Below are 26,372 nucleotides of genomic sequence, written 5' to 3'. Positions count from 1 at the left end.
TAAAAAGAAGAATTAAAACCCCTAAGACAGAAGTGTGGAGCCTGCGGAGGAGGAGAAGAAGGAGAAAGAGAAGGAGAAGAAGGAGGAGGGGGAGAAGAAGTAGAAGAAGCAGTAGAAGAAGAAGTAGAAAGAGGAGGAGGAGGAGAAGGAGAAGTAGAAGGAGGAGAAGGAAAAGGAAGAGAAGAAGTAGGAGGAGATGGAGAAGAAGGAGGAGGAGAAGTAGAAGGAGAAGAAGAAGTAGAAGGAGGAGGAGAAGGAAAAGAAAGAGGAGGAGGAGGAGAATGAGAAGACGGAGGAGAAGTAGAAGGTGGAGAAGGAGAACAAGAAGAGGGAGAAGGAATATAAAGAGGAGAAAGAGGGGGTGGAGGAGAAGAAGAAGGCGGAGAAGGAGAAGAAGGAGTACAAATAGGAGGAGGAGGAGGAGAAAAAGAAGTAGAAGAAGAAGTAGGAGGAGAAGGAGGAGTAGAAACTGGAGAAGGTGGAGAAGAAGGAGAAGGAGGAGGAGAAGGAAAATGAGAAGGAGGAGGAGGAGAACGAGAAGAAGGAGAAGGAATAGAAAGAGGAAAAAGAGGTGGAGGAGAAGAAGGAGGAGGAGAAGTAAAAGGAGAAGTACAAGTAGAAGGAGGAGGAGGAGAAGAAGTAGAAGAAGGAGAAGAAGACGTAGGAGGAAAAGGAGGAGGAGGAGAACAAGAAGAAGGAGAAGGAATATAAAGAGGAGAAAGAGGGGGTGGAGGAGAAGAAGAAGGCGAAGGAGAAGGAGTACAAATAGGAGGAGGAGGAGGAGAAAAAGAAGTAGAAGAAGAAGTAGGAGGAGTAGAAACTGGAGAAGGTGGAGAAGAAGGAGAAGGAGGAGAAGGAAAATGAGAAGGAGGAGGAGAACGAGAAGGAATAGAAAGAGGAAAAAGAGGTGGAGGAGAAGAAGGAGGAGGAGAAGTAAAAGGAGAAGTACAAGTAGAAGGAGGAGGAGGAGAAGTAGTAGAAGAAGAAGAAGTAGAAGAAGAAGTAGGAGGAGAAGGAGAAGGAGGAGGAGGAGGAGAACAAGAAGAAGGAGAAGGAGGAGAAAGAGGAGGTGGAGAAGAAGGAGGAGGAGGAGAAGTAGGAGAAGGAGAAGTACAAGTAGGAGGAGAAATAGAAGAAGGCGGAGGAGGAGGAGGATAAGAAGATACACAAGCGACCAAGGAAGTCACTCTCATTTCCAGGCCCCAAAAGGAAGTCGCTTCTGAGCTAATACCCAACTGATTAAGGATAATTACAATCATGTGCATAGATATCTGGGAATGAGAGGAGTTAATGTCAGCAACATTCACTTCTGATTGCAAGTCTTTGGCTTATTCGAAAATTAACACTTTTAATTAACGATCTTCCACTGGGTGCCGAGCAACCTTTCGCTTTTAATTGCAAAGGCAAACCAGCATGGAAAACAAACGCAGCTCCCCCTTGAAGCCACGGATTTGGGGCATTTTTCCTTTATTTCCCTAACCCACATCCCTGTGAATTCTGAGTATTTTATATTAAAATCTGGTCTTTCAAAGTGTTGCTGCTCATCTCCGAAGATTCATGGCGTAGACATCCAATCGCTGTTGCACTCCAGACCAGGAAAAGCCCTGTGACTTTAAACACCACCACGTTGAGTAGGAAAACCATCCCTTTATCGAAGATAATTAAAAAGCAGTAAAGTAAAAAAGCACTTTAAAGAAATAGGTATATCCAATTAGGTAGGAAGATATGCCGGAACAAAGTAGTCCAGGGAAATAATTCATCAAAGTCCATTTATATTTATTTATCGTGTCATCAGCAACCATTGTATTACAATTCTAACAGAGCAAAACAAACACAGAGATTAAAAAGAAAAAGAAAAAAAGAAAAAAAAAACCCACACAGATTTTGTAAATTTGGTATTTGGTTAAATGTCCTTTGACCAGTCTCTGGCCCCTTGGAGTGCCTCTGGGGTTGCCACAAGAAGGTTCTCCCTGGTGCATCATGTGGCAGGGCTCAGGGTGCATTGCAGCAGGTGGTCAGTGGTTTGCTCCTCTCCGCACTCACATGTCGTGGATTCCACTTTGTGGCCCCATTTCTTGAGGTTGGCTCTGCATCTCGTGGGGCCAGAGCGCAGTCTGTTCAGCGCCTTCCAAGTCGCCCAGTCTTCTGAGTGCCCAGGGGGGAGTCTCTCATCTGGTATCACCCATGAATTGAGGTGCTGGGTTTGGGCCTGCCACTTTTGGACTCTCGCTTGCTGGGGTGTTCCAGCAAGTGTCTCTGTAGATCTAAGAAAACTATGTCTTGATTTAAGTCGTTGACGTGCTGGCTGATACCCAAACAGGGGATGAGCTGGAGATGTCTCTGCCTTGGTCCTTTCACTATTGGCTGCTACTTCCCGGCGGATGTCAGGTGGTGCAATACCGGCTAAGCAGTGTAATTTCTCCAGTGGTGTAGGGCGCAGACACCCCGTGATAATGCGGCATGTCTCATTAAGAGCCACATCCACTGTTTGAGCGTGGTGAGATGTGTTCCACACTGGGCATGCATACTCAGCAGCAGAGTAGCATAGCGCAAGGGCAGATGTCTTCACTGTGTCTGGTTGTGATCCCCAGGTTGTGCCAGTCAGCTTTCGTATGATGTTGTTTCTAGCGGCCACTTTTTGCTTGATGTTCAGGAAGTGCTTCTTGTAGGTCAGAGCACGGTCCAAAGTGACTCCCAGGGATTTGGGTGTGTGCAATGCTCCCGTGGGATTCCTTCCCAGGTAATAATCCTCAGAGCTGGGGATGCTTGTCTGTTCTTAAGGTGAAAGGCGCATGTCTGTGTTTTAGATGGATTAGGGATCAGCTGGTTTCCCCTGTAATAGGCAGTAAGAGCACCTAGAGCTTCGGTCCATGAAAAACAAAGGCAAAAACTTCTCTAATAAAATCCAAAAAACCAGGAAACATGAATCCGAGGCATGAATATAAACGCATAGAATCAAAACCATGCAACAAAGGCACTTAAGCATGGATCTTTCCAAGCAAACAAGGCGCATCAAGCCAACCCCAACCGGGACCGCCTTTCACCCTCATAGGTCAAGAATAGGGCTCCACAGTTACCTACGGACCCACCGCCAGGACACTACACTTGGAGGACCATCATCCTTGGACTACGAGGGATCGCCTAAGTAAGTACGTACGTAAGAATCCAGATCATCAAAGCAGGTAGTCCACATTATTTGCTTTGAACTGGATTATAGGAGGGCCCTTCTCCTCTGCCAGAAAAAATCCAGATTGCCTGCTTTGCACTCAATAATACAGCAGTGTGGACTCAGATAATCCAGTTCAAAGCAGATGATTTAATAATAATAATAATAATAATAATAATAATACTTTATTTGTACCCCGCTACCATCTCCCCAGGGGACTCGGTGTGGCTTACATGAGGCTGAGCCCACAATACAACAATAAACACAATAATCACAACAATCCAAGCAATTAAAATTAAAAAAAACATGAATAAAATATGCAATATTAACAATAAGACAACACACGATTAAAACTGTGGGAAGGCCAAATGTAAAATTAAAATTGAAAATAATGCTGGAGCATGGGCGAAAAGGTGGTAGTGGCGTTTGTGGAAAACGTACAAGCAGAACTAAAATGTCAAGTGCTTCGGAGGACAAAGTGCTATGGGATCATTATTCTGGGAACGCACACTGGAACAGCCACATCTTCAAGCTCCTCCTGAAGACTGCCAGAGTAGAGGCCTGCCTGATGTCCTTAGAAAGTGAGTTTCAGAGTTGAGGGGCCACCACCAAAAAGGCCCTCTCCCTCTTCCCCACCAATCGTGCTTGCGATGCAGGTGGGATTGAGAGCAGGGCCTCTCCAGATGATCGAAGGGATCGTGTGGGTTCGTACACAGAAATGCGGTCACGCAGGTAGGCGGGTCCCAAACTGTTCAGGGCTTTGTAGGTAAGAATCTGCACCTTGAATTGGGTCCGGAAAATGAATGGCAGCCAATGAAGCTCCTTGAACAGGAGGGTTGACCACTCCCTTTAAGGAGCCCCAGTTAACAACCTGGCTGCCGCCCGTTGCACCATCTGGAATTTCCGAACCGTTTTCAAGGGCAGCCCCACGTAGAGTGCATTGCAGTAATCCAGTCTAGAGGTGACTAAGGTATGGACCACCTTAGCCAGATCCGCCTTCCCGAGGTACGGTCGCAGTTGGCGCAGGTGTCTCAGTTGTGCAAAGGCCGTCCCGGCTACCGACGACGCCAGAGCCTCAAATGTAAGTGACGAATCCATGAGGACTCCCAAACTGCGGACCTGTGGCTTCAGGGGGAGTGTAACCCCGTCCAGCACAGGTTGCCACCCTATACCTCGATCCGGTTTACGATTGACCAGGAGGACCTCAGTCAAATACAAAATTCGTGAGTTTGGTAGTGGATTAAATGTCCTTTGACCAGTAGCTGGCCTCTTGGAGTGCTTCTGGTGTTGCCGCAAGGAAGTCCTCCCTTGTGCATCATGTGGCAGGGCTCAGGTTGCATTGCAGCAGGTGGTCAGTGGTTTGCTCTTCTCCACACTCGCATGTCGTGGATTCCACTTTGTGGCCCCATTTCTTAAGGTTGGCTCTGCATCTTGTGGGGCCAGAGCGCAGTCTGTTCGGCGCCTTCCAAGTCTTCTGTGTGCCCAGGGGGGAGTCTCTCATTTGGTATCAGATTCTGGGTTTGAGCCTGCCACTTTTGGACTCTCGCTTGCTGAGGTGTTCCAGTGAGTGTCTCTGTAGATCTTAGAAAACTATTTCTTGATTTGAGTCGTTGACGTGCTGGCTGATACCCAAACAAGGGATGAGCTGGAGATGTCTCTGCCTTGGTCCTTTCACTATTGGCTGCCACTTCCCAGCGGATGTCAGGTGGTGCGATACCGGCTAAGCAGTGTCATTTCTCCAGTGGTGTCGGGCGCAGACACCCTGTGATGATGCGGCAGGTCTCATTAAGAGCCACATCCGCTGTTTTAGCGTGGTGAGATGTGTTCCACACTGGGCATACCTACTCAGCAGCAGAGTAGCACAGTGCAAGGGCAGATGTCATCACTGCGTCTGGTTGTGATCCCCAGGTTGTGCCAGTCAGCTTTCGTATGATATTGTTTCTAGCACCCACTTTTTGCTTGATGTTCAGGCAGTGCTTCTTGTAGGTCAGAGCATGGTCCAGAGTGACTCCTCCCAGGGATTTGGGTGCGCTGCAATGCTCCCGTGGGATGTGGACACACATAAATACATAGTTTAAAACAGGTTAAATCACATAATAAAATTAATATAAAACAATTTAAAACTATAAAAAAATCCATTCTATATTCCCCAAACTCCACCAGTGTCCACATTTGGGCATATTGAGTATCTGTGCCAAGTTTGGTCCAGATCCATTATTGTTTGAGTCCACAGTGCTCTCTGGATGTAGGAGAACTACAACTCCCAAACTTAAGGTCAGGGCTCACCAAACATAGTATTTTCTGTTGGTCATGGGAGTCCTGTGTGGGAAGTCTGGCCCAATTCCATCGCTGGTGGAGTTCAGAATGCTCTTTGATTGTAGGTGAACTATAAATCCCAGCAACTACAACTCCCAAATGTCAAGTTTTATATTCCACAAACTCCACCAGTGTCCACATTTGGGCATATTGAGTCTCCAGAGAGCGAGAAAGAAAGAAAGAAAGAAAGAAAAGAAGAAGAAAGGAAAAAAGAAAAAGAAAGGAAGAAAGAAAGAAAGAAAGAAAAGGGAAGGAAGGAAGAAAAAGGAAGGAAGGAAGAAAAAAGGAAAAAGGAAAAAAGAAAAGAAGGAAGGAGGAAAAAAGAAAGAAAGAAGGGAAAAAAGAAAGAAAAAAGAAAGGAGAAAAATAAAGAAAGGAAAAAGAAAGGAAAAAGGAAGGAAGGAGAAAGGAAAAAAGAAAGGAAGAAAGAAAGAAGAAAAAGGAAGAAAGAAAGAAAGAAAGAAAGAAGAAAAAAGTAAGAAAGAAAGAGGAAAGGAAGAAAGGAAGGAAGAAAAAGGAAGAAAGAAAGAAAGAAGGAAGGAAAGAAAGAAGAAAGGAAAAAAGAAAAAGAAAGGAAAAAGAAAGAAAGGAAGGAAGGAAGGAAGAAAGAAAGAAAAAAGGAAGGAAGAAAAAAGGAAAAAAGAAAGAAGAAAGGAAGAATGGAGGAAATAAGAAAGAAGGGAAAAAAGAAAGAAAGAAAAAAGAAAGGAGAAAAAGAAAGAAAGGAAGGAAGGAAGGAAGAAAAAAGGAAGAAAGAAGGAAAGAAAGAAGAAAGGAAAAAAGAAAAAGAAAGGAAAAAGAAAGGAAGGAAGGAAGAAAGAGGAAAGAAAGGAAGGAAGGAAGGAAGGAAGGAAGGAAGGAAGGAAGGAAGGAAGAGAGAGAGAGAGAGAGAGAGAGAGAGAAGGCAGGAAGGCCAGGCCTAGTCGTGCCGGAAGCCTGTCTCTCTGTGGCCTTGAAACAGCGCATGCGCAGCCTGTCAGCGTGGGCGTGGCTTGGTGCCGCCTACTGGGCATGCTCGGAGTGCGGCGCAGGCGCAGTGCGGGCGGGCCGCTGTGAGGGGGGAAGCGGAAGGCGGTTGCTCTCCTTTCCGGCCGGGACCGTTCTCCCCCGTTCCTCTTCCGGCGATGGCGCTGGGCAGTGTGGTGTGAGGCAGGGCGTCGGCGGCGTCGGGAGGAGCAGCAGCATCGCCATGAACCTGCGTGGCCTCTTCCAGGACTTCAACCCCAGGTGAGGAGGAGGAGGAGGCCTGCGGGGAGGTCTCGCGAGAGGAACAGGCCCCGGCCAGCCACGGGGGTCTCGCGAGAATGAGGCCTCCAGACACACAGTAGCAGATAGAGCATTCTATTCCCTTCTTCTTCGTATTTATATTGTATTGCCCCACAATATTATTATTATTATTATTAATATAGATATAACACTCGCATACCCTTTGACTTTAGGCGATCCCTCGTTGGACGAGTAAGATGGTCTTCCATGATGAGTAATCTTGTGGCTGTGGAGCCCTCTTCTTGACCCGCATCTTCTCCCTTCCACAGTGAGGAGGGCATTGGTTTCCAGGTGGAAGGCAGTCTCGGTTGGGTTGGCTTGATGCGCCTTCCTCCTGGCACGCTTCTCTCTTTCACCCTCCACTCATGCCTCCTCGAATTCTGCAGCACTGCTGGTCACAGCCGACCTCCATCTGGAGTGCTCAAGGGCCAGGGTTTCCCAGTTCTCAGTGTCTATGCCAGAGATTTTAAGGTTGGCTTTGAGCCCATCTTTCAATCTCTTTTCCTGCCCACCAATATTCCGTTTTCCGTTCTTGAGTTCGGAGTAGAGCAACTGCTTTGGGAGACGGTGGTCAGGCATACAGACAACATGGCCAGTCCAGCGAAGTTGATGGCGGAGGACCATCGCTTCAATGCTGGAGGTCTTTGCTTCTTCCAGCACGCTGACGTTTGTCCACCTGTCTTCCCAGGAGATTTGCAGGATTTTCCGGAGGCAGCGCTGATGGAATTGTTCCAGGCGTTGCATGTGACGTCTGTAGACAGTCCACGTTTCGCAGGCATATAGCAGGGTTGGGAGGACAATGGCTTTATAGACAAGCACCTTGGTCTCCCTACGGATGTCCCGGTCCTCAAACACTCTCTGCTTCATTTGGAAAAATGCTGCACTCACAGAGCTCAGGCGGTGTTGTATTTCAGTGTCAAACGTTGACATCTGTAGACAGTCCACGTCTTGCAGGCATATAGCAATGTTGGGAGGGGAATAGCTTTATAAACAAGCCCCTTGGTATCCCTACGGATGTCCCGGTCCTCAAACACTCTCTGCTTCATTCGGGAAAATGATGCACTCACAGAACTCAGGCGGTGTTGTATTTCGGTGTCGATGTTGACTTTGGTGGAGAAGTGGCTGCCAAGGGAGTGGAAATGGTCTACATTTTCTAATGCTACACCATTAAACTGTATCTCTGGCATTGGGGAGGGGTTGGATGGTGTCTGCTGGAACAGCACTTTGGTTTTCTCGATGTTCAGTGAAAGGCCAAGCTTCTCGTATGCTTCTGCGAAGGTGTTTAGAGTGGCTTGTAGGTCTTCTTCTGAATGCGCACAGACGACGTTGTCATCAGCATACTTGGGTTCTATAACAGATGTTGTTGTGACCTTGGTTTTGGCTTTCAGTCTGCTGAGGTTGAATAGCTTGCCATCTGTCCGATAGATTATGTCCACTCCGGTGGGAAGCTTCCCATCAACAAGGTGAAGTATCATAGCGATGAAGATGGAGAATAGAGTTGGGGCAAGAACACATCCCTGTTTGACACCGGATTCCACCTTAAATGGGTCACTTTGGGAGCCACTGCTGTCCAAGACTGTTGCCATCATGTCATCATGGAGGAGCCGCAGGATGTTCACAAATTTGTCAGGGCACCCGATTTTTTGGAGGATGGTCCAGAGAGCGCTGCGATTCACTGTGTCGAATGCCTTTGCAAGGTTAATGAATGCCATGGACAGAGGTTGGTTTTGTTCCCTGCATTTTTCTTGGAGCTGTCGTGCAGTGAAGATCATGTCCACGGTTCCTCTGGAGGTGCGGAAGCCATTCTGGGATTCTGGGAGGGTGTCCTCCTAGAGTGGAAGAAGGCGGTTTGCAAGGATTCTTGTAATGATTTTCCCAGCGCAGGTTAGAAGGGAGATACCTGGATAGTTTCCGCAGTCTGTTCTTTCCCCTTTTTTGAAGAGGGTGATGATGGCGGCATCCTTGAAGTCTGCTGGGATTTTCTCGGTCACCCACACTTTTTCTATGAGCTGGTGGAGTTGGTGTGTCAGCTCGGGTCCTCCCTCTTTAAAGATTTCAGCAGGGATCCCACCCGGTCCGCTGGCTTTGTTATTCTTTTGTTGGCTGATGGCATTGCTGACTTCTTCCAAACTAGGCAGTGCTGCAAGCTCATCCCTGGTTTGTTGTTGTGGGATTTGTGAGAGGACCTCTTCGGAGCTGTGGTTCAGGAGGCTTTGTTCTTTCCAACGTAGTGCGATTGATTTTTGGTCCTTGAGGAGTGTGGTTCCATCTGATGAGCGTAGAGGCTATATACCATGGTTTCTTGGTCCATAGATGACCTTTGTGGCTTTGAAAAATCCCTGAGCATCATGGGTATCTGCCAGGTGTTGGATTTCTTCAGCCTTCTTTGTCCACTAGATGTTCTTGAGTTCTCTTGTCCTTCTTTGGATCTCAGCTTTTGCACTGACGTAGATCTTTTTCTTAGCAGCACAGTTGATGTCTCTCTGCCATGTTTGGAAGGCTTTCCTTTTCTTGTCAATTAGCTGTTGGATCTCGATGTCATTTTCATCTAACCAATCTTGATGTTTCTTGGCTTGGTATCCAATAGTTTCTTCGCAGGCATATAATTAGTATGTAAACCAAAAACACAGTTAAATCCTTCAATAGGTTAAAACCCCATCTAGTCTTAGTTCATTTAGGCCACGGTCAGGACCAATACAAGCCATCGTTTATTGTGCAGCCTGAATGTTCTGCTAAACTGCTTTAAACATCAGACATTTGTCAATTCAAGTTAAACTTTTTGGATTATTCTGGACTATACTTGTGTCATCAGAAATCTGAATTGTGTGTTTCTCCCAGGATATACATTTTAGAAACCAACGTGGCTTAAAACTGTCTTTTTTTCTCATCTTTTGAAACAGCAAATTCCTCATCTATGCCTGCCTGCTGCTGTTCTCAGTTTTGCTTTCTCTCCGTTTGGATGACAAGATTCAGTGGAGCTATTGGGCGGTGTTTGCTCCAATATGGCTGTGGAAGTTGATGGTCATTGTCGGTGCTTCGGTCGGAACTGGAGTGTGGGCACGAAACCCACAGTATCGGTAAGAGTGCTGTGATTTTTCTGTAATTCTGTAAAATAGGTTGCTCTGTACAATGCTGCAGAGTACTTGTCAATCGTTGTTGCAATGCAAGCTGAGTCCCCTGACAATATGGCTTTCTAGAAGGCTGCAGGATGGTGGTAATGCTTGAATTACTGAAGGCTCAAACCTCTTAGTGTTGAGAGTCCAGCCAGTAGTCTGTGTTCTCCAATACTAAAAATATCTTTCTCAGATTTCATGAGGGAACTATTTTAGCCCTGACAAGGGAAACCAGTTGAAACCTAGATCTTCTGCATGCAAAGCTCAGCATTTAAGCAATCTCTAGACCAGCGGTTCTCAACCTGGGGGTCGCGACCCCTAGGGGGGTTGTTCGACCATTTTTGGGGGGGTCGCGAAGCTGCCTTGGCTGGCCCCGCCCCCTCCAAAATGGCTGCCGACCCCCTGCTCTCCTGGCAGGCTCCTCCTCCTGCTCTTCCCACAGACCTGTGTGTAGTCAGGAGGAGGTGCTTTGGAGGCAAAGGCACGGGGGAAGAAGACTTGCCCTCTGTTCAGGCATGCAAGGTGAGTAAACTTCTTCCTGCCATCCTCAATGCCTGGCCATCCGTGGAGCCTTCACCGCCCGGCCTTTGCCTCCTTGCGAGCTCAGAAGGGGGTGAGGGACGGGCGGAGGGAGATCTCTTTGCCAAGTTTGAGTCCATTCCATGGCTGCATGAGTTCAGAATGCTTTTGGATGGGAGGGTGTAGCGAAATTGCTATTCTATGTTAAATTTTTGGTGTATAGCTCTATGTTTACATACGGCAGATAGGGAAGAATAGGCACAGACAGGGTAGCAACAGCAGAGATAGGATTCATTTGCATATGGAAGCCGATTGGTCATATGCAGATTAGTGTAGGCCCAGGATTTGAAAAGGTTGCTAGGCCAAAATGACAGTTGGGAAGAACAGAGCGAAACATTCCAAAAGGGCGGAGCCAAAGTTTAAAAATAGGCAGTTAGAGAGTCAAAACAGTTAGTTAGGAACTTCTGTGAGAGAAGGGAGTTAGGAATTGCTGTTTTGTGAGATACAGTTAGTTAGGAACTTCTGTGAGAGAAGGGAGTTAGGAATTGCTGTTTTGTGAGGTACGTTAGTTAGGAACTTCTGTGAGAGAAGGGAGTTAGGAATTGCTGTTTGTGAGATGAGTTAGGGATTCCTGTTTGTCAGAGGCAGTTAGAAACGTCTGTGAGAGAAAAAGAGTTAGGAACTCCTGTTAGGAATAAGCAGTTCTGAAGATGTGTTAAAGACTTCTGATATATAGAAGCAGTTAGTTAAACAGAGATCAAGTTATAGGAACATAGAGAAAGCCTGTGGTGCTTTAGTCAGAAAATAATTTCAGTCAAGAGTGTGGAAAGCAAGTAACATGTTTGTGAATGTGAAACATTGAAAGTCTATTTCAGAAAAGTAAACCAAGTATATTATACTGACTGTAAGCCTCAAGATTGCAACAAAACATAAATGTAATCACAATCGTTGGAGCCAGAAGTTATAAATAAACTGTGTTAATTTGTTATAACAGAAGAAACTGAATCAGTATAAAAGTAAAGTGGTTTTTCTTAAATAAAGTAGTGCTCCCTCCCTCACTACAGAGGGAACTATATATCACAGCAGCTCCAGAATGCCAAGGTCCATGTCTCCCAAGCCTCTCCAGTATTTTCTGTTGATCATGGGAATTCTCTGTGCCAAGTTTGAGTCCATTCCATGGATGCATGAGTTCAGAATGCTTTTGGATGGGAGGGAACTATATATCCCAGCAGCTCCAAAATGCCAAGGTCTATGTTTCCCAAGCCTCTCCAGTATTTTCTGTTGATCGTGGGAATTCTCTGTGCCAAATTTTAGTCCATTCCATGGTTGCATGAGTTCAGAATGCTTTTGGATGGGAGGGAACTATATATCCCAGCAGGTCCAAAATGCCAAGGTCTATGTTTCCCAAGCCTCTCCAGTATTTTGTGTTGATCATGGGAATTCTCTGTGCCAAATTTTAGTCCATTCCATGGTTGCATGAGTTCAGAATACTTTTGGATGGGAGGGAACTATATATCCCAGCAACTCCCAAATGTCAGGAAAATAACCCCAAAACTCTCCAGTAATTTCTGTTGGTTATGGGAGTTCTGTATGCCAAGCTTCTTCGATTCCATTTTTGTTGGAGTTCAGAATGCTCTCTGATGGCAGAGGAACTATAAACCCCAGCAACTACAACTCCCAAATGTCAAGATCCATTTCCCCAAACTCCACCATTGTTCAAATTTGGGCATATTGAGTATTCATGCCAAGTTTGGTCCAGATCCATAGCCATTTGGGTTCACAGTGCTTTTTGGATGTAGGTGAACTACATCTCCCATAAATCACTGTCAATTCCTCCCAAACCCCTCCAATATTTTTTCTTGGTCATGGGAGTTCTGTGTGCCAAGTTTGGTCCAGGCCTGTAATTCGTGGGGGATCTCAGTGGTCTGTGGAAGTCAGAGCTGAATTGGTTGAAGGTACTGCAGATCCCATCATCTGTTGACACTACTCACCCAAACATATTGTTTTTGTGATTAACCACTATGCTTTAATTACGTTCAATTTGCAACAATGAAAATACATCCTGCATATTAGATATTTGCATTAAAATTCATAAGGGTAGCAAAATTATTGATTTATTTTTATTTATCGAGTCATCAGCAACCAGTCATTTATATTACATTTCTAACAGAACAAAGCAAACAAACAGACAAGATACAAAAATACAAAATACAGAATGCAAAATTTATGAGTTTGGTAGTTGATTAAATGTCCTTTGACCAGTATCTGGCCACTTGGAGTGCCTCTGGTGTTGCCGCAAGAAGGTCCTCCCTGGTGCATCATGTGGCCGGGCTCATTGCATTGCAGCAGGTGGTCAGTGGTTTGCTCTTCTCCCCACTCGCATGTCAAGGATTCCACTTTGTGGCCCCATTTCTTGAGGTTGGCTCTGCATCTCGTGGTGCCAGAGCACAGTCTGTTCAGTGCCTTCCAAGTCGCCCAGTCTTCTGTGTGCCCAGGGGGGAGTTTCTCATTTGGTATCAGCCATTGGTTGAGGTTCTGGGTTTGAGCCTGCCACTTTTGGACTCTTGCTTGCTGAGGTGTTCTAGCGAGTGTCTCTATAGATCTTAGAAAACTATTTCTAGATTTAAGTCGTTGACGTGCTGGCTGATACCCAAACAAGGGATGAGCTGGAGATGTCTCTGCCTTGGTCCTTTCACTCTTGGCTGCGACTTCCCGGTGGATGTCAGGTGGTGCGATACCGGCTAAGCAGTGTAATTTCTCCAGTGGTGTAGGGCGCAGACACCCCGTGATAATGCGGCATGTCTCATTAAGAGCCACATCCACTGTTTGAGCGTGGTGAAATGTGTTCCGCACTGGGCATGCATACTCAGCAGCAGAGTAGCACAGCGCAAGGGCAGATGTCTTCACTGTATCTGGTTGTGATCCCCAGGTTGTGCCAGTCAGCTTTCGTATGATATTGTTTCTAGCACCCACTTTTTGCTTGATGTTCAGGCAGGGCTTCTTGTAGGTCAGAGCACGGTCCAGAGTGACTCCCAGGTATTTGGGTGCGCTGCAATGCTCCCGTGGGATTCCTTCCCAGGTGATCTTCAGAGCTCGGGATGCTTCTCTGTTCTTGAGATGAAAGGCACATCCAGGCGTCCCCTGGGCAACGTCTTCGTAGACGGCTGATTCTCTCGCCACAGAAGCGACCAGCATGCATGCAAGCAAGCAAAATTATTGATGAAGTAGCAACGAAAATATGGTTGAGGGTCACCACAACACGAGGAACTTTATTTAGGGGTCACCACATTAGAAAGGTTGAGAACCACTGCGGTCATTTGTGTTGCCCCCATAATTACAGTATACAAGACCCATTTCTGTAAAAGCACTTTCCCGTGAATAGAGACCGGGGTAAACAATGGTGTGCGAATGAGATGATGGTGTGGACTCACAGAATGAATTGTATACGTTTTGGACTCTTTTTAGAGCAGAAGGAGAAACATGCGTGGAGTTCAAAGCCATGTTAATTGCAGTCGGCATCCATTTGCTCCTCCTGATGTTTGAAGTCCTGGTTTGTGACGGCATTGAACGAGGAACTCGCTTCTGGCTTCTCGTCTTCATGCCACTGTTCTTCGTCTCTCCAGTGTCAGTTGCAGCTTGCGTGTGGGGCTTTCGGCACGACAGATCCCTGGAGGTGAGACTTTCGTTGCGCATTTGAGTTCCCACCACGTGAAGGCGGCTGGGGATACAGGATAGTGGCTCAGGTTGAGAAATGGAACGTAAACAAAGGCAATATTATTTTTATTTATTTATTTAAAACGTTTATATCCTGATCTTCTCACCTCCGTAGAGGGACTCAGACCAGCTTATAATGTAATGTGATATAATAATAATAATAATAATAATAATAATAATAATATATCATTATCATTATTATTATTATTATATATTATATATTAATGATGTTGTTTTTTTTGCTTCTGTGGTGTTTTATATTGTTTTAATCTGTATTATTTATTTATTTATTTACAACTTTTATATTCCGCCCTTCTCACCCCGCAGGGGACTCAGGGTGGATTACAGTGTATACATATATGACAAAAATTCAATGCCAAATTTTGACATACAACATATACAGACATACACAGAGGCTATTTAACTTTTTCTGGCCGCCAGGGGAGCTGTCGCTTTCATTGTCCATCTGCGACGCTGATGAAGCACTTCTGCATTCCCCGCATGCTTCCCCGCTGGAGTCTTCTTTATGGCCTCATAAATGAGTTAATTTAGCCTCCCCACACTTTAAGGTAGTACCTAATTTTCCTACTTGACAGATACAACTGTCTTTCGGGTTGCAAAGGTCGACAACAGGCTACACACAATTGGTTGGAAACCCACTCCAACCCGGGCTGGCTTCGAACTCATGACCTTTTGGTCAGAGCGATCTTAATGCAGCTGACACTCAGCCAGCTGCGCCACAATCCCGGTGCTATTATGATATTATGTATACAGATTTGTTGTAAACCGCCTTGAGTTGCCAACTGGCTGAGAAAGGTGGTATGCAAATACAGTAAATAAATTATATTATATGCAACATTACTAATAATATTAGAATATAATGGTATAGTACCATTAATAATAGTATAGTACCATTAAATATTAATAATGGTATAGTGCCATTAAATATACTAATATTTAGCACTGATATTGCACTGTACTAATAACATAATATATTGTATGTATATATATATCTTGTAAGCCGCTCTGAGTCCCCTTCAGGGTGAGAAGGGCGGCATAGAAATGTCGTAAATAAATAAATAAATGAATAAATAAATAATTTATATTGCATGCAGTATTACTAATAGTATTACAATATAGTAATATTTAATACTGATATTGCACTATACTAAAAACATAATATATTGTTTGTGTGTGTGTGTGTGTGTGTGTGTGTGTATGTATGTATGTATGTATGTATGTATATATATATCTTGTAAGCTACTCTGAGTCCCCTTCAGGGTCAGAAGGGTGGCATATAAATGCAGTAAATAAATAAATAAATGATTTATATTACATGCAGTATTACTAATAATATTACAATATAATAGTATAGTACAATATAGTAATATTTAATACTGATATTGCACTATACTAATAATAATATTGTATGTGTGTGTGTGTGTATGTGTGTGTGTGTATATATATCTCTTGTAAGCCACTCTGAGTCCCCTTCAGGGTGAGAAGGGCGGCACAGAAATGTCGTAAATAAATAAATAAATAATTTATATTACATGCAGTATTACTAATAATATTACAATATAATAGTATAGTACAATATAGTAATATTCAATACTGATATTGCACTATACTAATAACATAATATATTGTGTGTGTGTGTGTGTATATATATATATATCTCTTGTAAGCCACTCTGAGTCCCCTTCGGGGTGAGAAGGGCGGCACAGAAATGTCGCAAATAAATAAATAAATAATTTATATTACATGCATTATTACTAATAATATTACAGTATAATAGTATATTACAATATAGTAATATTTAATAGTGAGATTGTACTATGCTAATCACATAATATATTGTATGTATATATATCTTGTCAGCCGCTCTGGGGTGAGAAGGGCAGCATATATATGTCTAAAATAAAATAAATAAATAAATAAATAATATATCCTTTTAGAATAATTTTTAATATAGTTATTTTGTGGTAGTTGTCCACATGGTATATCTGCCCCTGTAAAGCTACATATAAATTATGAAATTTTATTCCTATCTCTAAAATATCCATCCTATATTTAATATAATATAATATATATATAAATAAAAATATCCCGTGGACATGCCCAGCATTTTTAAATTTTAATCCTTACATTTAGCCCCGCCACAGGTTTTTAAAATGTGTTGTGTTATTATTGTATTGTTTTGCATTATTGTATTGCTTGCATTGTTATGAGTTATTTATTGTTGTATTGTTGGTGTTATGTTTTTATGATGTATTTGGGCTCGGCCTTTTGTAAGCCGCACCGAGTCCTGCGGGAAGATGGTAGCGGGGTATAAATAAAGGTTGATTATTATTATTATTATTATTATTATTATTATTATTATTATTTATTATCCGAAGACTCTTTTTGGTGTTGCATTTATTTCCTAATTTGCGTTTTTGCACGTGTTCTATTTCTTGTCAAGGGCCACATGGAAAGCAAAATACTATTCCTCTGGAATAGTATATTAAAATATAAGATCTGTCTGTTGCATCAAAATGCATTTGATTCTGATATATCTCTTTCTTGATCCCCTAGCTGGAAATCCTGTGTTCCGTCAACATTCTCCAGTTCATATTTATTGCTCTCCGTCTGGATGAAATTATCAAGTGGCCATGGCTTGTATGTAAACCGTGCTTATGTCATTTTGAAAAGTTTTTTATATGGTTACTGGGATGGAAAATATGCTTATGGTGGGGGTGGCACCATGTTGGGGGGGGTATCTAATACTACTACTACTACTACTACTACTACTAATTATTTATTTATTTGGAGCTTTTATAACCCGGTCTTCTCGACCTCCGAAGAGGGACTCAGGCCGGCTAACAGCAGAAAATTCATACACAAAAAGAATCATAGAATCAAAGAGACCTCATGGGCCATCCAGTCCAACCCCCTGCCAAGAAGCAGGAATATTGCATTCAAATCACCCCTGACAAATGGCCATCCAGCCTCTGCTTAAAAGCTTCCAAAGAAGGAGCCTCCACCACACTCCCTACAGGGCAGAGAGTTCCACTGCTGAACGGCTCTCACAGTCAGGAAGTTCTTCCTCATGTTCAGATGGAATCTCCTCTCTTGTAGTTTGAAGCCATTGTTCCATTGCGTCCTAGTCTCCAAGGAAGCAGAAAACAAGCTTGCTCCCTCCTCCCTGTGGCTTCCTCTCACAAATAGAATAAACATAATAGCATCATAATACATTAATTTATTTATTTTATTTGCTGCATTTGTTAAGCGCCGCTCTCAGCCCTAGGGCGACTCGCGGCGGTGTACAACATATAAAAACATATTTTACAATAAACTACAACGACAAAAAACAACATATCACTAATACACTATCATCTAATTACACTAAAATAATCCGCTTCATCTTATCATAGAATCATAACCAATCTCGTAGTCTATATACCGTTCCAGTTGTCATTTCCAGTTACTGTAGCATTTAGTTAAAAGCCTTCTCAAATAGCCATGTCTTCAGGCTCTTCCGGAAGGACATAAGGGGGGGCGCCTGTCTGATGTCAACAGGGAGGGTGTTCCACAGCCGGGGGGCCACCACCGAGAAGGCCCTATCCCTCGTCCCCGCCAGGCGTGCCTGTGAGGCAGGCGGGATCGAGAGAAGGGCCTCCCCAGATGATCTCAAGGTCCTCGTGGGCTCATAGATACAAAAATACTGTATATACTTGAGTATAAGCCTAGTTTTTCAGCCCCCTTTTTAGGCTGAAAAATCTCCCCTCGGCTTATACTTGAGTCAATGTTATTTACTATTTTACTCTGTTACTAGTATTATTTTTATTGCATTTATTATTTTACTCTATTTATTATTATTATTATTATTATTATTATTATTACATTTATTATTTGACTCTATTGTTATTATTACATTTATTATTTTACTCCCTTTATTATTATTGGAAGGATATGTAAGCACATTTACATTGAAGAAGGTTAGAATAATGGTTTAATAGAGTTGGACAGCTTTATCTTAAATTACAATTTTATTTAAATATTTTTGAATATTTACTCTACTGATGCCCCAATTAATGTCATTTTATTGGTATCTATTTCTGTTTTGAAACTTACCAGTAGCTGCTGCATTTCTCGCCCTTGGCTTATACTCGAGTCAATGTTATTTACTATTTTACTCTGTTACTAGTATTATTTTATTGCATTTATTATTTTACTCTATTTATTATTATTATTATTATTATTATTATTATTATTATTATTATTATATTTATTATTTTACTCCCTTTCTTATTATTGGAAGGATATGTAAGCACATTTACATTGAAGAAGGTTAGAATAATGGTTTAATGAGTTGGACAGCTTTATCTTAAATTACAATTTTATTTAAATATTTTTGAATATTTACTCTACTGGTGCCCCAATTAATGTCATTTTATTGGTATCTATTTCTGTTTTGAAACTTACCAGTAGCTGCTGCATTTCTCGCCCTTGGCTTATACTCAAGTCAATGTTATTTACCGTATATTCCGGCATATAAGACGACTGGGTGTATAAGACGACCCCCAACTTTTCCAGTTAAAATATAGAGTTAAGACGACTCCCATGCATAAGACTACACCCGCGTATAAGACGACCCCTGATTTTTGAGAAGATTTTCTTGGGTTAAAAAGTAGTCTTATACGCCAGAATATACTGTACTATTTTACTCTGTTACTCATATTATTTTTATTGCATTTATTATTTTACTCTATTTATTATTATTATTATTATTATTATTATTATTATTATTATTATTATTACATTTATTATTTTACTCCCTTTATTATTATTGGAAGGATATGCAAGCACATTTACATTGAAGAAGGTTAGAATAATGGTTTGATGAGTTAGACAGCTTTACCTTAAATTACAATTTTATTTAAATATTTTTGAATATTTACTCTACTGATGCCCCAATTAATGTCATTTTATTGGTATCTATTTTTGCTTTGAAACTTACCAGTAGCTGCTGCATTTCTTGCCCTTGGCTTATACTTGAGTCAGTACATTTTCCCAGTTTTTTGGTGGTAAAATTAGGTGCCTCGGCTTATATTCAGGTCGGCTTATACTCGCGTATGTACGGTACATGAAAATACAGATCATACAAAGTCGTCAAAGTAGAATCACAACTTCATCACCACCCGCCGGTGTGGTCAGCCGTTATTGACTCGATCATCATTCTGCAAATGCTATATTCCAAAGCCAAGATTTTACCAGCTTTCTGAAAGTCAGTAGGGAAGGGGCAGATCTAATCTCCAACGGGAGAGAGTTCCAGAGACAAGGGGCCACCACCGAGAAGGCCCTGTACCTCGTCCCCACCAGATGTGATTGCGAAGGTGGTGGGACCGAGAGCTGGGCCCTTCCGGAAGATCTTAACAACCTTGATGGTTCATAGAGGAGAATCCGTTCGGACAGGTAAACTGGGCCGGAGTCGTTTAGGAATTTATAGGTCAGCACCAGCGCTTTGAATTGTGCTCGGAAGTTGATTGGCAGCCAGTGGAGCTGACGCAGCAGAGGAGTAGTACGCTCCCTGTACCCCACTCCTGTTAGTAATCTGGCTGCCGCTCGTTGGACTAGTTGAAGGACATACATTGGGTTGTTAGTTGTCTTGTGTCCAAATTTGGTGTCAATTCGTCCAGTGGTTTTTGAGTTCTGTGAATCCCACAAACGAACATGACATTTTTATTTATATAAATGATTTTATCTATATAAATATCATGGGTTTTTTTTGTACTCCTACCTTGTATGTATTTTACACTGTTGTTATTGTGTTTAGTTTTATTTTATTGTAGTATGCTGTTGGGCTTGGCCTCATGTAAGCCACCCCGAGTGGTGGTGGCGGGGTATTAAATAAAGATTATTATTATTATTATTATTATTATTATTATTATTATTGGGTTGTTGTAGGTTTTTTCGGGCTATATGGCCATGGTCTAGAGGCATTCTCTCCTGACGTTCCAGACCATGGCCATATAGCCCGAAAAAACCTACAACAATCCAGTGATTCTGGCCATGAAAGCCTTCGACAATACATTACTACTACTACTACTACTACTACTACTATTATTGTGCTTTTCCTGCGTGGCAGAAGGGGATTGGTCTTTTTCCACTCTATGACTCCAAGTAATCAATCACTTCTTTCATCCTGTTCTGTTTCTAGGTTGTGTGTGTCCCTTTGTGGATCCTCATGTCTTTTTTGTGTTTGGTTGTACTCTATTACATCGTCTGGTCCGTCCTGTTCCTGCGTTCAATGGATGTCATTGCTGAGCAAAGGAGAACACACATAACAATGGCGATCAGTTGGATGACAATTGTAGTCCCACTACTCACCTTTGAGGTAAGTCCGAGCATTGCTTACATTGTGGGCATTTAGAAATAAGTATTTAAAGGCTGTCACTGTTGCAATAAAATCTTCTTGAAGATTGGGACCACATTGGCCCTCCTCCAGTTTGCTGGAACTTCTCCCGTTTTCCAAGAACTCTCAAAGATGGTTGCCAATGGTTCCGAAATGACTTCCGCTAGTTCCTTCAGTACTCTTGGGTGTCATTGATCTGGCCCTGAAAGGGGACTTGAACTCATTGAGAGCAGCCAGGTATTCCTGGACGACTTGTTTCCCAATTTGGGGTTGGATGTCCTCTAATCCCTCACCCACTCCATCTTGCTGAGGTTGAAGATGACTTTCTTTTTGTGAGAAGACCGAGGCAAAGAAGGTATTTAGTAGTTCTGCCTTTTCCCTATCCCCTGTCAGCATTGCCCCATCTTCTCCTCGAAGAGGCCCTATCGCCTCCTTGTTTTTCCTTTTTCTACTGACATAAGAAAAGAAGCCCTTTTTATTGTTTTTAATGTCCTTGGCAAGCCTGAGCTCGTTTTGTGCTTTAGCCTTGTGGACCTTTTCCCTACAGGTGTTGGCTATTTGTTTGAATTCCTTTTTGGTGATTTCTCCCTTTTTCCACTTCTTGTGCATGTCTCTTTTGTGTTTTAGCACTGTTAGAAGTTCTTTGGACATCCATTCTGGCTTCTTTGCACTTTTCCTATTTTTTCTCTTTGTTGGCACGGTTTGCAATTGCGCCTTAAGTATTTCACTCTTGAAAAATTCCCATCCATCCATAACTCCCTTGTCTTTTAGTATCTGTGTCCACGGAATGCTGCTCAACGTTTCCTTCATTTTTTGGAAATCAGTTCTCCTAAAGTCCAAAATGCGGGTTTGATTTGTCTTAGTTTCGGCCTTCCTTTGTACCTCAAATTGCAGGAGCACATGGTCACTTGCCCCTAAGGATCCGACCACTTCAACCGCATTGATCAGGTCCTCCGCATTTGTTAGGATGAGATCAAGAGTAGCCAATCCCCTTGTTGCCTCTTCTACCTTTTGGACCATGAAATTGTCTGCAAGGCAAGCGAGGAATTTGTTGGACTTTGCACTCTTGGCCGAGTTTGTTTTCCAGCAAATATCGGGATAGTTGAAATCGCCCATGACTACTACATCTCTTCTCTGTGCCTGTTTGGTCAACTGTTGGCAGAAGACTTCATCAAGTTCTTCCTCCTGGCTTGGAGGTCTGTAGTAGATGCCTACAATGACATCTTTTTGAGTCCCAGTTCCCTTGATTCTTATCCAGATGCTTTCAAGCTGGTTTCCTGGATTGCTCTCTTGCATCTCTTCTGCAGCATAACAATTTTTGACCTATAAGGCTACTCCGCCTCCTCTCTCCTTTGTTCGGTTTCTGTGAAAGAGGTTATAGCCCTCGATGTCTACATTCCAACGATAGGAGTCATCCCACCAGGTTTCAGTGATCCCTATGATATCATATTTGTGGTGTTGTGCTAAAAGTTGGAGTTCGTCTTGTTTCTTTCCCATGCTCTGTGCATTAGTGCAAAGACTTGTGAGCCCCTGAGATCTTCCCCTGAGCTGTTTAACTGGGATTATTGTGCTTTTGGTACTTGGCCCTCGTTGTGTTTGTGCAGCTCTCTTGCATCTCTTCTGCAGCCTGGTTGCATGTTCAGCCTCCTGGAAGAGTTAAGCACAGGGATTCCTAGAAAAGGAGTTCTTGAAGGTTAAAAATACCCTATTTCAGGTTTTTCACTTTCCCAAGCACCCTGCACTCACTCCTAACCTCAGAAAATGTGGAGGGCTGGTTGTATGATGCGAAGATGTTTGGATTTGAAAAATATACCCAGTCCTTGGTTATCTTAAATGATACCTGTCTGTGAGTCCTGACAAAGTTCATTGTGTGAAGCATGAATCTGAAAGTGTCTCATTGTCTTGGCAGATCCTGCTTGTGCACAGACTGGATGGACATAACACGTTCTCATATATCCCTATATTTGTCCCTCTTTGGCTTTCACTGATAACCTTGATGGCCACAACATTTGGGCAGAAAGGGGGCAATCATTGTAAGTATACCACCGTTTGTTTATTTATTTGCGACATTTATATATTATATTATATAAATCTATATATATATCAATGCTCTGTGCATAATGAGTACCTTAAAAACAAAAGAACCAATGAATGAAATCACACCAAATTTGGCAACAAAACATCTCACAACACAAGGAGTGACCATCACTCAAAAAATTATGATTTTGTCATTTGGGAGTTGTAGGGTAACTACAACTCCCAAATGTCAAGGTCTTATTTCCCATAAACTACATCTGTGTTCATATTTGGGCATATGGAATATTTGTGCCAAGTTTGGTCCAGATCCATCATTGTTTGAGTTCACAATGCTCTCTGGATGTGGGTGAACTACAACTCCCAAACTCAAGGTCAATGCCCACCAAACCCTTCCAGTATTTTCTGATGGTCATGGGAGTCCTGTGTGCCAGGTTTGGTTCAATTCCATCGTTGGTGGGGTTCAGAATGCTCTTTGGTGTAAGTGAACGATACATCCCAGCAACTACAACTCCCAAATGACAAAATCAATTTTTTTGAGTGAAGGACATGCATTGGGTTGTTAGGTGTCTTGTGTCCAAATTTGGTGTCAATTCGTTCAGTGGTTTTTGAGTTCTGTTAATCCCACAAACTAATATTACCTTTTTATTTATATAGATATTACATTACATTTTATTATATATTGTATTAGCTGTACCCACCACGCGTTACTGTGGCCAACCTTCCCTCTTTCTCTCCTTCTTTCTCCTTCCTTCACTTCCTCTTTCTTTCCTTCCTTCCCGTCTTTCCTTCTTCCTTCCTTCTCTATCTCTTTCCTTCCTCCCCACTTTTCTTTCTCTTCTGCTGCCTCTCTTTTCTTCCTTCTCTTTACTTCTTTACTTCCCCCCTCTTTCTCTACATCTTCCCCCTTCCTTCGCTCCCTCTTTCCTTCCTTCTTTCCCTTTTTTCTTTCCTTCTCTCCTTCCTTCTCTATCTCTTTCCTTCCTTCCTCCTTCTTCTTTCCCTCCCTCTTTCTCTTCTTTCTTCCTTCTCTACCTCTTTCCTTCCTTCTCTCTGCTTCCATGCTTCCTCCTCCCTTTCCTTCTTTCTTTCCCTCCCTCTTTCCCTACATCTTCCCCCTTCCTTCGCTCCCTCTTTCCTTCCTTCTTTCCCTTTTTTCTTTCCTTCCCTCTTTCTCTCCTTTCTTCCTTCTCCCTTTCCTTCATTCGTTCCTTCCCTCCCTCTTTCTTTTCTTTCTTTCTTTGTTTTTTCCTCCCCTTCCCTCCCTCTTTCTTCCCTTTTTTTGTATTGTCATTTAGCTTTTCGTCATTTAGCTTTTTGGGGCTTTTTAAGTCCCTTCTGCTGTTTTTTTTCAGTGTTTTTATGAGTGAAGGACATACATTGGGTTGTTAGGTGTCTTGTGTCCAAATTTGGTGTCAATTCGTCCAGTGGTTTTTGAGTTCTGTTAATCCCACAAATGAACATTACAGTTTTATTTATATAGATTACTAGCCATCCCCTGCCACGTGTTGCTGTGGCCCACTCTGGTGGTCATGGGGGTTCTGTGTGGGAGGTTTGGCCCAATTCTATCGTCTGGCGGGTTCAGAATGACCTGTGATTGTAGGTGAACTATAAATCCCAACTACAACTACAACTCCCAAATGTCAAGGTCTATTTCCCCCAAACTCCATCTGTGTTTATATTTGGGCATATTGAGTATTCGTGCCAAGTTTGGTCCAGATCCATCATTGTTTGAGTCCACAGTGCTCTCTAGATGTAGGTGAACTACAACTCCAAAACTCAAGGTCAATGCCTACCAAACCCTTCTAGTGTTTTCTGTTGGTCATGGGAGTTCTGTGTGCCAAATTTGGTTCAATTCCATCGTTGGTAGAGTCCAGAATGCTCTTTGATTATAGGTGAACTATAAATCCCAGCAACTACAACTCCCAAATGTCAAGGTTTATTTCCCCCAAACTCCATCTGTGTTTATTTTTGGGCATATTGAGTATTAGTGCTAAGTTTGGTCCAGATCCATCATTGTTTGAGTCCACAGTGCTCACTGGAGATAGGTGATACAATGCCCAAACTCAAGGTCAATGCCCTCCGAACCTTTCCAGTATTTTCTGTTGGTCATGGGAGTCCTGTGTCCCAAGTTTGGTTCCATTCCATTGTTGGTGGAGTCCAGAATGCTCTTTGATTATAGGTGAACTATAAATCCCAGCAACTACAACTCCCAAATGACAAAATCCTAATTTTTTGAGTGATGGTCACTCCTTGTGTTGTGAGACGTTTTGTTGCCAAATTTGGTGGGATTTTGTTTATTGGTTCTTTTGTTTTTAGGGAACTCATTATGCACAGAACATTTATATATATATAGATTAGCATAGCACAAGAGACAAGATGGTGGTGATGGGGGGGGGGGTCCCCAACTGGTGACACATGCAGGAGACAATTGGACGTGTTTTTTCCCTATGTGGGGTTGCAAGGCATTGTGGGGTTGGCCACTTTTTTCTGTGGATTGACACTCTCAATGACCTCCCCCTTTTTCTTGTTTTGGAAACGCGGCGCAGGGTGGTTTGGAATCCGCAAGGACTTCTGCCAATTCCTCCTGGAAATCTTCCCCTTCCTCCGAGAGTACGGCAACATTTCCTACGACCTGCACCACGAAGACAACGACGAGGCGGAAGAGACGCCCATCCCCGAACCTCCCAAAATCGCTCCGATGTTTCGGAAAAAGACGGGGGTGGTTATTACGCAGAGTCCTGGGAAGTACGTCATCCCGCCTCCCAAGCTCAACATCGACATGCCCGACTAAGTGTCCCCTCGGAGGCGCCTGCGTGGACTCTTCCCGTTGTGGAAACGACCGGGAACCAGCGGCCAGCGCGTTTTTATCTCATGCCTTTCTTTTGTTATGAATCGTGGTGTGTGCCTCAGTGGCTTGTAACGTGGAGATCACGGAGATTTGTCTTCAGGTCATTTCTGTTACCATGGCAGGAAAATCAATGAGAAGGCGACATGTAAGCTCAGGCTCAGGCGTGTCAAGGTCCTGATCAGAATTGGTGGAACTTTTGTCCCATGTCACCGTTTCCTTTCTTCTCATCTGTGTCCACAGTTCCATGTGGGCAAGACCGGCTGAAACCAGTGGCCTTCATGCACATGTCACTCTGGACTGGATTTCGGCGGACGAGGAGGGCTCCTCTTTGGGAACCTTGGATTCACGCTTGCCTGTATAGTATTTATATGAACCTTTGGCAATGTAATATATTTTTAAGAGTCTGTACAGTATAAATATGCAAAAGTATTTTTAAAAGGCTGCGTGAAGTGCATCATCGATTGTGAATGACGTGCTTTGTGTTCATCTGTTTCTGTTGGCGTCGCACAGCCATGTGATGTCCCACCCGCATGCTTGCCTTGTCCTCCTCGCACGGAACTAGGAGCGCCGTCTTCGAAACATGTCCGCAGGTAGGACTTGGAAGTTCCTCCCCTCTTAAGGGATCCAATTGCCTGGATAAAGGTATGTAAATTATTGTGTAAACGGCCACATTCTTTGTATTGTCGAGAGGGGAAGGAGGAGGAGGGGATGGTTTCCCACTTTTGTTAAAGTGCAAAACCCTGGGTAATAATACCTGTTTCTCATCCCCCCACTTTTGGCTGTTGAATAAAAAGTATCCTCCTGGAATCCTTGATGAGCCGACCCTTCTTTGTTCCCGAGTACGTCTTGCAATGCTTTCGTTTATTGGGAATATACTTACAATTCATGATGGAGTTTCGCTGGTTGGAATATCTATCTGTTTGGCAGGAAAATGGGAAATGCATTCCCTGTCATCCTTGGGTTCCAAATGACAGTGTTCAAATTCAGTCAAAACAC

General features: G+C 43.1%; 1 protein-coding gene across 1 annotated transcript; it reads left to right on the top strand.

Moving 5' to 3' along the window:
• The first annotated feature begins 6,507 nt into the window (after nt 1–6,507).
• TMEM185A (transmembrane protein 185A) lies at nt 6,508–26,183 on the top strand. The gene is made up of 7 exons (XM_060756469.2): nt 6,508–6,709; nt 9,649–9,825; nt 13,846–14,053; nt 16,672–16,755; nt 20,297–20,473; nt 22,401–22,524; nt 25,075–26,183. Exons 1-7 carry the CDS (start codon nt 6,672–6,674, stop codon nt 25,317–25,319), a joined length of 1,053 nt encoding a protein of 350 aa, XP_060612452.2. The 5' UTR covers nt 6,508–6,671; the 3' UTR covers nt 25,320–26,183.
• Nucleotides 26,184–26,372: the final 189 nt, after the last annotated feature.

This window comes from Anolis sagrei, chromosome 10, assembly GCF_037176765.1.
Source record: "Anolis sagrei isolate rAnoSag1 chromosome 10, rAnoSag1.mat, whole genome shotgun sequence".
Lineage (NCBI taxonomy): Eukaryota > Metazoa > Chordata > Lepidosauria > Squamata > Dactyloidae > Anolis > Anolis sagrei.
Note: the sequence above shows the minus strand (reverse complement) of the source record. Positions and strands in the feature narration are given on the sequence as shown.